Raw genomic sequence first — 14,271 nt, 5'->3', positions numbered from 1 at the left:
GTTCTTTCAGTGATTCCTTTTATACCTTTAAATATTAAACATCTGTCCCTTAATCTCTTTATTTTCATTCAATAATATCTCAAACTCCCATGGTAAAAGATGACAAAATCAAATGCTTATACTCTCTCTCTTTCCTTCCAAGTTTTTGTTAAATTACACTATGATTTCTGCATGATTATGAACAATATTCTTTTCTGTATCTAGAATTCCTAAGGTGATTTAGCTTTGGTTCGCCAGTGGAAGGGAGTCAGCATCTATCACTGGTCTTTTAGTCTCATGTTCTCTATTGATCTCCTAATAGACTGGTTTTTGTCATTGAGTAGTTTAGCTCACTCCGTTGGGCGTGTATCTTCTGATGTTTTGCATCCTTAAACTTGCATGTCTGCTGCTTTTATATATGAACAACAGTTTGATAAGTATAAAAATTCCCTATTTTCTTTCCCATGTGACATCATAGAGGTCCTTTAGTTATTTTCTAGCATTGAATGTTGCTATGGCAAAGTCTCAAGGCCAACGCGACTGTTCCTTTTTATAGATGACTTGAATTTTTACCTGGATGCTTACGGGACACTTTCTTTACCTAGTGAGGTCTTGTTGATTGATCTTAATCAATTTTTCCTGGGACCCAGGATGCTCTTTCAATCTTCAGGTTTGAGTTTTTACTTCAAGAAAGTTTTCTTCTCTTATCTCTTTCATATTTTTTCTGTTCCATTTGGTCTTTTATTATTGAATACCAATTACATACGTGTTAAATATTCTTTGCCTCTCTAGACAATTTAAACCCTTGCATCCTCTCAATTACATTTTTCTTAGTTCTTTCAAGTTTTTCTCCATGTTCCTGACCATGGTTTCAGCAATGTCTCTCTCCCTTTTCCAGCTTCCAATTTGACTTTCATTTCTTCAGTGGTTTTATTTTTGTCTACCATTTCTTCCCTAAGTTCTGCTGGCTAGATTTCATCTTTTCATTCTGTTTCTCTTCTAAATGTCCTTCTTTTAGGTCTTGGTCTATCTTTGCACTTTTGTTTTAGAAAAAGTTTTATTTCATTTCTTTGCTATCATGGAAGTGAGTCAGTCAATAATTTTCACATGGTACAGCGTTTCTAGTATATACTTTTTCCCCAGCTTTCATTATCAGGTTCCTTTCCTTTCTTTCAGTATCTTTTTTTCATAGGTCACGTGCTGGTTTCTCATTGGTTATTGTTCCTCTTTGAATGAAGCCTCCTTGTAGAGTGAGATCATTACAAAGTCAGTTTGGAGTATGACTGTTGCTTACCTGACTTTCTTACCAACACTCTACCCCAGGATTATAATGATACCCCTGATCTGTAGTACGTTTTTGACATGGATTATATTGAGAGTCTGTATGTCGTAGGTGCTGGGTGTGGGGATTTAGCATTTTCCTCTCTTTGGTGGAGCAAAATGATTTGCTAAAATGTAGAGCCACTTGCCATACAGTTTTTCTTCTCACTGCTACTATACTGACAGCCTGCTTCTTATAAACATGGCCCATCTGCCCACTGCATCATTCAGTACCAGCTCCTTTGCCACTCTGCAGTTTCAGAGGGGGCCCAGGGACCCACCAGGAGCCCTTTAGCACACTCTGCCCTGAACATTCCAAGAAGGAACACTTGGGGTGTAGACTGCAAGACTGCAAACACCCAGGGTCGGCAGGGACTCACACATCAGCGCTCATATTCTTCCCCAAACTGGGTCCTATCACATTTGTTTGTGACTGTTTTCTACTTTATCAGAAGTTAAACTTTTGTTGTTGTTTCCTTATCTTGGTGTTTCAGCTGGTTTCAGAGGGACAACCAAGGCAGAGATGCCCACCACCTTCAACTGGCTAATTTATGGGCTTTAGAATTATTTTTTTCCCTTTTATTTGATTCAAATATTTAGAGACTATTAAGTACCTTTTGGGGATTCTATTTTTCTGCAGGTATTTTGTTTTACTGCATTTTACCTACTAAGCGGCATTATCGCTGTGCATTGATTGCCCTGGAACATGGTGCAGACGTCAATAATTCCACCTATGAAGGAAAGCCAATATTCCTCAGAGCCTGTGAAGAAGCACATGATGTTAAAGAAGTGTGCCTGACACTTTTGGAAAGAGGAGCCAATCCAAATGCTATCAACTCGGTATGACTATTCCTGTGATTGTAAACATTCCTTTTTTCAATTATAGAGTCTTATTAGTGTAATTTTTGCATTTAAATATAGTGAAATTGTCCTGTTAGCATATAGACTGTTCATTTCTACTCAGAATGCTTTAGGATGATATACTTTCATTATCTTTATATTGCCATGACTCTACAGTCTATTTCCTAATTATGTTTGGAAAATTGGTATTTATTATGTATAATATTAAAAGATCATTGTAGGAAATAAAAAAAGATATCACTGATGCCTAATAAAAATTCATCTTCTTGGAGAGAAAATATGTAGTTCTGCTGTTTCCCTTATCTATTTTTCTCCCTCTCCTCATTTGGCTAATTTTACTGAGTTTTCTTTTAATTGTCATTTCCAGACAATAAAAGTAGATTTTCTTCTCATTACAAAACACCTATAACCTAATTTTAGCATATACTTTAACCTCTTTTCTCCCTTTTTGTCCTACTTTCTTTGCAAGAGATGCATTTTGTAGCATGACTTTTTCACAGGGACATCTGGGGTGACCCGGACTCTGATTTTAGAATTTTACATTTTGAAGACTGACCCATTGTACTGGCTTCATTTTTCTTATTTGTTATACAAAACCTTTAAAAATGTAGAGAGCTAAACATGTAGTGCGACTATAAGGCCAAGTGGGTTTACACCATATTTACACTGAATATGTTATTTAATGCGGCCGGTACAATAGCATCTCATCTGTTTCCTATCCAGTCCACAGGTCGCACGGCTTTAATGGAAGCGTCGAGAGAGGGAGTGGTGGAGCTAGTCCGAGGGATATTGGAAAGAGGAGGTGAAGTGAATGCATTTGACAACGACAGACATCACGCTGCACATTTTGCTGCCAAAGGAGGCTTTCTTGATGTAATAACCTGCTCTTTGCTTTAAAATTTGTTGCTAAAAATGTTCTCTCCTTTGCCTCCAAATTTTAAAATAGCATGTAGGTTACACTAAGGGAGAATTTTTTCTCAGTTACCATCTTGATTTCCCTTAATAATTCTAAAATTATGCTTTATACAAAATATTATTTTTTAAAAACATATTCTGGCTCTTTATTAAGTTTAGTCTGCTTGCTAATTTATTCATTTAATATTACTAATAATGTTTTTCTGTATTCTTAACTACAACAATTTAAAAGTTTTGCCAACGGAGATTACTCTATTTTATGCCTCCATTGCATGCTTGAATCTTCAAAATATGGTCTAATCTAATTGTGGGGAGAACAAGAGAACAATATCAACATACTCTTATCTCCCTAATGTCTGTGTGCATCTAATGACTCATCTTAATTTTAAACTCTAAGTATTCTGATTATCTGGACATGGCAAAGGATATCTCATAGGTACAGTGACATTTAGAAACAAAATAGGAAGCAAAGCTATCCTATTTTTATTTGCTGAGGAAGATTCACTCATCTGTTGCCAATCTGCCTCTTTTTGTATGTGAGCGGCTGCCACAGCATGGCCACTGACAGATGAGTTGTGTAGGTCCATGCAGGGGAACCAAACCCAGACTGCCAAAGCAGAGCATGCTGAACTTAACCACTGGGCCACTGCTATCCAATTTTTAAAAATTCTGAATTATATCTAACATTTGTTTACTCAGTTTTCTCTGAGTTTTAACATAGTTATCCTTATGTTTGTCATTAAGTCTCTTCCCTGCAATAAAAGCATAGATCACAATAGAAGTCACATTTGGTAAAGAATTTGCTCCCTGGATAATGTTTGCCGTAGTCAGATGCCTTCTCAGATTGCCTACATTTACCAAAATGGTAGTGCCCAGCTGAGTATTGAGTTTTCTATACTCTAGATCAATGTGTTTGATAGAAATTTTGGCAATGATGGAAACGTCCTATATCTGTGCTGTACAATACAGTACAAAACAGTAGCCGCATGTGGCTTTTAAGTATTTTAAATATGGCTAGTGAAATTAAGGAACTGGATTTTTTTTTTCCTGAGGAAGATTCACCCTGAGCTAACATCTCCTGCTAACCTTCCTCCTTTTGTTTTTGGTATGTGAGCCACTGCCACAGCATGGCCACTGACAGACAAGTGGTATAGGTCCACACCTGGGAACCAAACCTGGGCCGCCAAAGCGGATTGTGCTAAACTTAACCACTGGGCCACTGGGGCTGGCCCACAAACTGAATTTTTAAAATTCGTTTTCTATTTAATTCATTTCAATTTAATTTTAAATAGCCACATGTCACTAACATGTAATGCATTGGAGAGCACAGGTCTAGGTGCCAGTCTTCATTCAGTAAATGCACATTCCTATTCCTCTACATATCCACTATTTATTTTGCAGATACTGAAGCTTCTTTTTGCCTACAATGGAGACGTGGGGCTGATTGCAATGAATGGGAACACACCACTTCATTATGCTGCCATGGGTGGTTTTGCAGATTGCTGTAAATATATAGCTCAACGAGGTAAAATTGTTTAGCAATTTTATGCTGAAAGTGTTTCTGATTTACCTGTGTTGTAGATGAGTGAAGAATTTGGGCCCGTTACTTGTCAGTTGCTTATCTGTTTCAATAGCCCAACCTCACTCAAATATGTAGAAAGAAAATTGAAATTTTTTCTTACTTTACCTTCTGTTAAATCATAAATCTGATCTTAAAAGTGATGAAAACCCATTTTCCCAAATAATTTTAGGTTATTGTTAAGAATCTACAGATTATTTTTCATGAGTCAGGCAATTATTAAAATGCTCATAGTTACTAAACTCCTTCTTTTAAAAATGTGAACATCAATCTAAAAAAGGACAAATGCTGGAATCCATGTCTTTTAGTCTGGATTCTTAATTATTTTATTTTTTAAACTATTCTATTGTGTCAAGGGCAACGATAACTTTTCTGGATAATTTGAAATTATGGGGAAAATATTTTGAGGATAAACATGAAATAAAATGAAATTTTTAATGGAAAATTTGAAATATAAGTAATACTTATTATTTTAGATTTTCCTATAGCTTTTAGGTAACTTTATTAATTTAGAAATATAAACTAGGTTATGTATAGCTTAACGTATTCCTTAAAATGATAATATTAAGTAATTAAGCTTAAAGATATGGATCAGTTTGGTGTTAATTACATGCTAATTGAATGTACATTAAAAGTTTTTAACTCATAGATGGAAGTGCATCCTACTGAACTTTACGGTAGTGGGGTTTTTTTTTTTTCCAGTTTATGAGAAATAGGCAAAAACTTAAGTCCAATGACTGTAATAGAACAGAGAAAGTGTTTTTGTTTTTCTGTGCTCTACACAGGCACAGAATTTTAGAAGTTACTAGAACCTAGAGAGCCTATACTGTAACCACTAATATTCTAAGTAACGTGCCTGCATAACTAATAGTGTAATAACTGATCCACTTTTACTTTTTATGAACTTATACAGAGCTCATACTCCTTCCCCATCACCCTAAAATATTAAACACTTTTAACAAGGAAGGAAAATATGTCAAATGCAATTTTTGTCCTCATAAACTGTCTCATCAGTCTTGTTTTCAAATCTATGACTATCAGTTTATCTGACATTACTTTTTTAACATTGTGCATTTCTAAAAACTAAAGATCTGCCCAGATTGAGACAGCTTCTTCAACTTTAACATGTTGAATGCTTTGTTATTGGGACAAACATCACTAAACATATACTCTATCATGTATGTACTCCTGGGAGAAACTCATAGAAAGCAGTTTGAGAAGCAAAGGGCCAGTGTGGGCCATGCCGAAGGCCTTACCCAATGGTGCAGAAAAGATTCATCTTCCTGTCAGAATCCTAAGAATAGACTGTGTTTCTAAAACAAATGTCTGAAAATGTTCTGAGTTCTGTCATGTGTTTGGAAGTGCAACCACTTCACCAGATCCTATGTGGATGACTCATTTCCATAGCAGTTATCAGTCACAGCTCCACACTTAGAATCTTAGATTTAAGGCAATTGGAGCAGCAAGAAACCATTAGGAATGAGATGCTCATTTCTAAGTAAACTCCCTGGGTTTCGTCTCTTCTATACTTCAATGTAAAGACTTTTCTCATTATGCCCCTTTTGCTCCTAGTCCTGTCGCTGGAGCTATTTACGAGTCCCTGTGAGCAGTGTAGAGTGCCACATCCAGGGGCAGAGGAGGGGGTTTGGCGTAGTTCTCCTGAGGTGCCCCACGGAGAGTTCTCCTTCTCATGGGCCTCTGGCTGCTGGAGTTCTACAGCACCAGCCAGCTGAAAGTGGAGTATCTCAACCACAGAGAAACATCAGTCACAGAGGGAATAAATGGGTCTTTATTTACTAATTGTAAAAGAGGAGACAAAAAGTCCCAAGTCAAAAGGGGAGGAAAAATGCCTTCAGATCTTTAAGCTGGAATGTTGGAGTCTTTTATCTACATAAAGGTTTCTAACTAGGAGGAAAATGGAAGAGGGCAAGATAAATTAGCAGCTTTAAACTCTGATCCTTCTGCTGGCATGAATATAGAAGGAGTGGCTCAGGAAATTGTCGATAAAACCCCAGACACCCTGAATGAGCAAAAAAGCTCAGTAAAAACAACATGCGTGGAGTTACTATGGAATTACTGCGCTGTGGAATTATACTATTGAGTTCAGTCTCAATGTCCCCTTCCCAGTAAGTCACTGTTCTTTTTATTTTTTTATTGAGGTAACATTGCTTCATAACATTATATAAATTTCAGATGTACATCATTATATTTCGATTTCTGTGTAGATTACATCATATTCACCACCCAAAGACTAATTACCGTCCATCACCACACACATGTGCCTAGTTACCCCTTTGGCTCTCCTCCCTTCCCCCTGCCCCTCTGGCAACCACCAATCCAATCTCTGTCTCTATGTGTTTGTTTGTTGTTGTTTTTATCTTCTATTTATGAGTGAGATCATACAGTATTTAAGTCACTGTTCTTAAAACTGTCCAATATAGAAATTTTAAATCTTTATTGTCCCAATATTGTTTTTGAGGTTTTTTTTATCACTAGTAAACTTACCAGCCTTAGATAAAATTTTAATTTTTGACAATACCAAAGGAAATATTAATCTCAAAAAGCATTGGTGATTAATTTTCTTTTTGACAAGGAATAAAACTAGAAGGTGTTGGAGGGCACGTTTTCTTTTTGCATGCAGCTGCCTATCCGTGTTGGTTCCTAGAGACGCTAATTGGGTACCAATCTTTTTTGATTACATAATGTTGGAAAGCAACGGAACAGCCTTCTTCTAGATGCAAAACACTAGAAAGAGCTTCTTCATTGTCTGATTTATATATACACATAATAGATTTTTAATGTCTCAAGACACATTATAGACAATACAGCCTTCCCCATAGCACTAAGTGGACTTCCTGATGCATTCAGAAAAGTTTATTTATTTGAAGAATGCTTACATGTAATGTTGGTCTCATCATTTTATGTAAGGGACCAAGAAGGAAAATGAGTTTTAATGCTTAACTTGTGCAAATAGAATACTAGAATCTTTTCAGATTTGATGAATAAATTACTTTTTCCTCTATTAGCTTGTTCACATGACCTTACCACCAAACAGCAGATCAATATAAATTGCATTGATTTCATAGAGAATACGGATAAAATCTAGTTTAAGATTGTACACAGATTTACAATCATAATCTTCAAAAAGAAACAGGTGGTGTTCAGCATTCTGAGTTCCTAAGGTCCTATGTAAGCTGTCTGAATTCAGCTTCTTTCCAAATTCAAACGTCACTCTTACTCTTTTCCTGCTTGGCATGAAGTCTCCTTAGCAAGTATCCCAATATAATATTTGTTTCCAGTATCTACAGCGATTACTGTCTAATCCTCTGGGAAGAGAAAATGTAAATTGAAAACATGTCTCCCTCAGAATTCACCAAAGTGAACCTCACAGAAAGAAAAAAATTGCAGCTTAATTTTGTAATTATAATAGCTAAATATACTCATCTCTATGAATAGTTTGGGAACAAACTTGACTAATCCCTGTAAATTAAGAAAAAAGTTGCATGAATGTCATTTGTAGAGCCATGCAGATGCTTCGGCACCATTCATAATAATGATGCTTCGTGTTTTAGGATGTGACTTGAAATGGAAGAATTTAGATCATAAAACGCCTAAGAACCTGGCTAAGGAAGGCGGCTTCAAAGCAGCCAGCAAAGAAATACGGAGGGTGGAGCGAATCGCCAACAAACTGGCTCGGCCAGGAGCTAAAAACCCTAATCCACTCTGGGCACTTAGACTTCACGACTGGTCAATAGAACATGAAACTTTCCTTCGGGAAACCTTTTCGTTTGTGGACAGGGGCGATGGGACAGTCAGCAAGGATGACTTTGTGACCGCGCTGGAGGAGAGGCAAGAATTTGTGACCTCCGAACAGCTGGCTGTCATAGCTCAACTTCATGAAAAAGTTCGGGGAGGAGGGGTTAACATTGATGAGTTCTTTAAAGGAACCAGATTCTTAAGCAAGGCTTATGTCTTGGGATCCTATGGGCCTAAGAAAAAGAGAAAAGGGATGGGCAAAAAGATGAAGAAAGGCAAGTTTGTTTTACCTCTCCCAATCTGCGTCATCCCTGATCATGTCTTTCCACGCCGGAGTGACGGTGGGCCACCGTTTTACATGATTGAAACCTACAAGAATGTAACTGATTGCAATCGGTTTAATCAAGACCGTCCGCCAGAACATCCCATTCAGGATGACTCTGCTTGGTACATAGACGATCCAGGGAAGGTATATTCAAACATTAATTTTATCACCAAGGCAGGAGACCTGGCTTCTCTGAAAAAGGCATTTGAATCAGGAATACCTGTGGATATGAAGGATAATTATTACAAAACACCACTGATGACTGCCTGTGCCAGCGGAAACATCGATGCGGTCAAGTTTCTTCTTGAAAAAGGGTATGTTTTTTGGTCGAGTGAGGTTTAAATTTTGATGCCTCTTCTCATTTCCAGGAAGTAAAAGGAAGGTTAAGATACAGTCAACTCCAGGATCTTAGTAGCATAAGAAAGCGCTTCAGTCCTAAATCTAGAATACAGATAGCTCGTATATGGAGACCAGGCTAACGGGTGCATAGGAGTGTGTACACAAAGATAGTTTGCCTGTAACAATAATGCACAAAGGGAAGGCAAAGGAGTTTTGACTGTAGGGGTAGAAGAGGCCTTCTGATGGGGTATCACTGGCCTTCAGAGACAATTTAACTTGATCTCACAGCTTTACCTCGATGGTGTGGAGTCACTTTTTATTTTATTTTAAATTTAAATATTTTCTTATTGTAGCAAGAACAGATAACATAAGATCTACTCTCTTACCACATTTTAAGTGTACAGTATTGTTAACTGTAATCGTAGCAGATCTCCAGAACTCACTCATTTTACATGGAGTTGCTTTTTGAGCTGCCTCTTTTTTTGTGTGTGGGGATCCCAACAAGTTTAAACAAGTGGGATAGTGGCCATAATGACTACGGATGTGTTTCATTCCTTCCTCCAGAGGGAGTGGTCTTTTCCTTGGATCATTTGTAAATATCTTTAAAATATCAAAGCATGACATTTTTATTTAATTTTTTAATCTAAAGCAGTTACTCAGTGTAATTCCTTCTTCTACCCTTGCTGAATAATCTGGGGTATGTTTCTTAACCTTTCTGTGCCTCAGTGTTCTCATTTTTATAACGGGGCTCTAATGGGGACTCAGTTCACAGAATTTGTTGAAGATTAAATGAGTTAAAATATGTAAAACACTTAGAAGCACAGTAATGCATACTTGATAAAAGGTATTATCATTATTATTATTGCTATGTTTAATGTCAAAGAGGGACTCAAATTTGTATATTATCGAGAGGGAGTATAAAGCAACTAATGAGAATTTGAACTTTTGGACAGTGAATTGCTAAAAAGGACTAAAATTTTAAACAATACATTATAATGCTTAGAATTTTAATAATGGAGGTGCATTTTAAAATTCATCACATGCAGAGAAACTAGACAGAAAATGGAATAATATAACGTTTATATTTTCTGACAGCTTTTGTCTTCATTGGATCCAGTTCTATAATTTTCCTTGATTTTAACCTTTGCAAAAATTGCAACCCCGAGGCTCTAAGTGCCCTTTAAAACTAAACAAAATGTGTATATACACAAAGGAAGTTAAGACTGTCAGATAACGCAGAACAAAAATTACGGCATAGAGTTTAACTTTACTCTCAGCTTCCTTGGTTTACAGTTGAAGAACTTGATAAGACTATATGAAATCTTACTTAGCATTTTACCCTCCAGTGCTTGGAACAACTCATATTTTTAGCTTTACGTCTATCTTCTTTTGTAGGGCTAACGTTAACGCAACAGATAATTTTCTGTGGACTCCACTTCATTTTGCATGCCATGCAGGCCAACAAGATATTGTTGAGCTTCTTGTTAAAGCTGGAGCAGTAGTAGATGCACCTTCCATCAACAACTCAACTCCTTTGACTAGAGCCATCGAGAGCTGTAGACTGGATACTGTAAAATACTTACTTGATATTGGTGCTAAATTCCAGCTGGAAAATAGAAGAGGTACGTGTTCATATTATCAATGGTTAGGGTTAGAAGAGGGGATTTATGTCAGATTCCAAACCCCTTCTGATTTTATTCTTGAGGGACCACATTTTCCCCTGAGTCACCGCTGCAAATACAAGCCTGAATTAAATGTTATGGAAGTTTGTCTTATACTCAATGCTTCTCAAATCTTTGGTGTTAAAGGAGTACTTCTTTATGTTTGCAATCTGTCATGGACTGATACTTTTATAAAATACAATAAAAAAATTATTTACTGGAAAAATGTAGTGGAAAAAGCCATAAAATACAAGCCCAAACTTTTTTTATCATTAGATTCAAATGACAGAAATTCTTCTATCAAATTGCTATAAAAATGTCTAAACACTTACTATTTTTTTCTTTTTTTTAAAGATTGGCCCTGAGCTAACGTCTATTGCCAATCTGCCTCTTTTTTTTTCTTCTCCCCCAAGCCCTCCAGTACATAGTTGTATATTCTAGTTGTAGGTCCTTCTGGTTGTGCTGTGTGGGATGCCGCCCTCAGCATGGTTTGAGGAGCTGTGCTAGGTCCACACCCAGGATCCAAACTGGTGAAACCCTGGGCCACTGAAGCAGACCGCGTGAACTTGACCACTCAGCCATGGGGCAGGCCCCTAAACACTTACTCTTAACTTCTGTAGTTATTTTATTAGTTTACGGCCTTGAACCACTATGCAGATCAAGTTTGAGTTATCACACTGTTTTTACTCTCTGTTCCTAATAATTGACGTGGTTTAAACCCTCGGTAGACTTTGGATCCTCTAAAGCTGGACAAAGTACTTCCTGAATGGAGGCTCTCTCTAGGAAGTAAATGGGAGGCCTACTTTATGTCATAAATATCACACGTGAAGAATAATCATTTGAATAAACATTTGAGCTCCTTATTTGGAGATGTCATTTTCTTATAGTGGGACCCATTGCTTCCTTTTGATCAGAGAGCATCAATACCTCTGGCTGCTTCAGGCTGCCTTTGAGTCACAGGTAGTATTGTATTAAGCCTGCCTGAGGTGTCATTTATACTCAGCCATCAGCATAGAGCGCTAGTGACCACCAGCTTCCCCAGACCTTTTTGAATATACCTCCTTACCTCATGGAAGGGGGAGGATAATGTAAAATTGTCACACAAAAGGAAATGTGTGCAAGGTGGGAAGAGAGCCAGCAATTAGCTATTCAAAGTGTAATCTATCAATATTTCCTATCAACTCCTTAAGATACATGCTCAAAAAAATTAACAAGAAAAAATTGTTTTGCTGGTAGATGGCACTTTAAATTATGAGATTTTTGAGCTGGATCCACCTTAGAGAATACCTCATCTAGCTCTATGACTTTACACACACCATTGCTTTAGTAATCACCCTTGCTACCACATTCTTAGGGCTGATGTACTGAAATTTTTCTACCTGGTCTATTATTAATCTGTTTATTGTAACTCTGAATTTATCTTTTAAACAGGGCATACTGCCATGGATGTTGCAAAGGCATACGCTGACTATAGAATAATTGGTTTGATTAAAGAAAAGATGGGTAACTTTCCAAAACCAGCAGAAAATCAAAAACTAAAAGGCAAGCCGTCTCCTAAATCCAAGACTGAAGGCCCTGAAATTAAGAAAGAAGAGGTATGAACAGCAATTCCTACCCATTAGTAACTGGAGCTCCTTAAAAACTTGCTGGGGTCTGGGGCTATGGCACTATTTATGTATTGCTATACAACATAGGCAAAATAATATGCAATCCATATTTTTAGCACCATTATGCAATACTTTTAAAGAAATATCTAGCAAGAAAATTCCTATTACTGGAAAGTCTAAAAAGTGCTCATTGCAAACAGAATCCACACAAAAACCAAGTTGGTTCAGCCAAATACAATTAGAATGTTGAAAAAACACCTGGTATTGGATATGTTTATATTTGGTCCTGAATTATACAGATTTGATGAGATGGCCCAAACAAGGAAAGAGGGTAACCCTTCTGAGGAATGAAGGCATGATTTTCCTTCATTTTGATCTTATAATCTTTCATTACCCACTTTACCACCACTCCTCTCCCAAGGAATTTTAATGATTCCTATTGAACCCTGGGATATGGGGCTATTTGTAACTTGGATACCCTGCAAAATGAAGGTTTTACAGGCACCAAATTGACTGTTCCTGGTAATCTGGAGTGGTTTGAGTGCCTCTAAGCTACCAGCAGAAGGTTGAGGCTGTTGCGCGTGGGAATTTCTGAGACATCAAGACTTTGTCATTAGCAGGGAGGTCCTAAGTACACTTCTAGCATGGAAGCTTCTTTTAAGGAAGCAGAAGGATCCCTGGAAATTCTTGGCAGACACAGGACAGGGGACAAAATTCAAGAAGGAAAAGCTTTAAGGTTATCAAATTAGAAAAGGTTGAAGAAATGTAGGTGGTAGTAAGTGGGTAGGGTAAATAGATTGTAGGCATACAGTAGAGAGTAACAAACATGGAGGATGAGAGTGAGGATGGCCAGAAGTGAAGGAGGATGAATCAACTAAAGCTCCTACTACATGCACCATTATCATTTCAGTAGGAATACATCCTTCTGATAAATGAATGGCCACAGGTCAAGTATGGATATCTTGAAAACTTATGTGATCTGTCACTGATACTATTTACCTAGAGTTAAATAAGGCAAACTAATTCTCTCCCGACCCAAATTTGATAAAATAATCTATTTCATTTCAAATTATAATTCGTATAGTAGCATTTTTAGGTTTTTTTTTCAGCTTCAGAGTAAGCTGTAGAACAATAAACAATTTTAGAAAGTGCATATAGGTATTTCCAATTGATAGATTTTTTTGGTCTTGTTTCAAGGAACCACTTTCTTCAATGTATACTATACCAACCATATCGGAGCAAAAGAAAATGCATAAGGATAATGTGGTTTATCTCAATTCGTTGATTACTAGTGGTTATACCAAGAAAGTAGATATCACATTTATTCCACGGAGGGTAAGTACTTTGGAAAGATCTTCATAACATGACATAAACTTATAGTGTCACTTTTCAAATACTTTTTGCAGAGCACCCAAACAAATGTCCAAAGGTTATCTTTCATAGTTACAATTTGAAGGTATCTTTTTGTCAGGTCCTGCTACTTCCATCTCAGTGAGTCCAACTTGTTTTAACTCCCAATATCTGATTCCCTGTCTTACTATTTCTATATTGACATTTTAATTTTCCTTAAAAGATTGAAGTCTTCTTTGGTCAATGCCATTCCCTATAGTCATTTAGTCACCAAATTCTGCAGATACTTTTTCTTGGTACTTCTCAGAGCCAACCCTTTCTCTTGGTACTCACTACCACCATCTCACTTGGGAGTTTCATGCTAATCAAGACTGAATTTACTCAGTAGCTTCCTAAAACATCTACAGTTAAAGAGTCGAGATATCTTTGGGGAGTAAGAGTGGTCTTGCCAATGCCCATCAAACCATACTGAATAAGAAACCACCAGCTCCCTCTGCCTTCTACAATGAAAATAATTTTGACTTCCCCATAAGACATAAATGTAGTAAACCCAAATGATCTACTAATTCCATTGTTTCC

At 37.0% G+C, this 14,271-nt stretch overlaps 1 protein-coding gene across 7 annotated transcripts in view; it reads left to right on the top strand.

Annotated features, from left to right (window-relative positions):
• Positions 1-14,271, top strand: part of ANKEF1 (ankyrin repeat and EF-hand domain containing 1) — an 89,937-nt gene that overhangs the window by 42,107 nt on the left and 33,559 nt on the right. For all 7 annotated transcript variants that reach the window (XM_070588830.1, XM_008533977.2, XM_070588832.1 and 4 more), the window contains 7 exons: positions 1,940-2,139; positions 2,884-3,033; positions 4,477-4,600; positions 8,227-9,049; positions 10,470-10,696; positions 12,167-12,330; positions 13,540-13,677. In XM_070588830.1, coding sequence (XP_070444931.1) covers positions 1,940-2,139; positions 2,884-3,033; positions 4,477-4,600; positions 8,227-9,049; positions 10,470-10,696; positions 12,167-12,330; positions 13,540-13,677 — 1,826 coding nt within the window. The remainder of the gene's footprint in view (positions 1-1,939; positions 2,140-2,883; positions 3,034-4,476; positions 4,601-8,226; positions 9,050-10,469; positions 10,697-12,166; positions 12,331-13,539; positions 13,678-14,271) is intronic.

This window comes from Equus przewalskii, chromosome 21 (genome assembly GCF_037783145.1).
Source record: "Equus przewalskii isolate Varuska chromosome 21, EquPr2, whole genome shotgun sequence".
Taxonomy (NCBI): domain Eukaryota; kingdom Metazoa; phylum Chordata; class Mammalia; order Perissodactyla; family Equidae; genus Equus; species Equus przewalskii.
The sequence above is the reverse complement of the archived record's forward strand: the minus strand, read 5'-3'. Positions and strand labels throughout refer to the sequence as shown.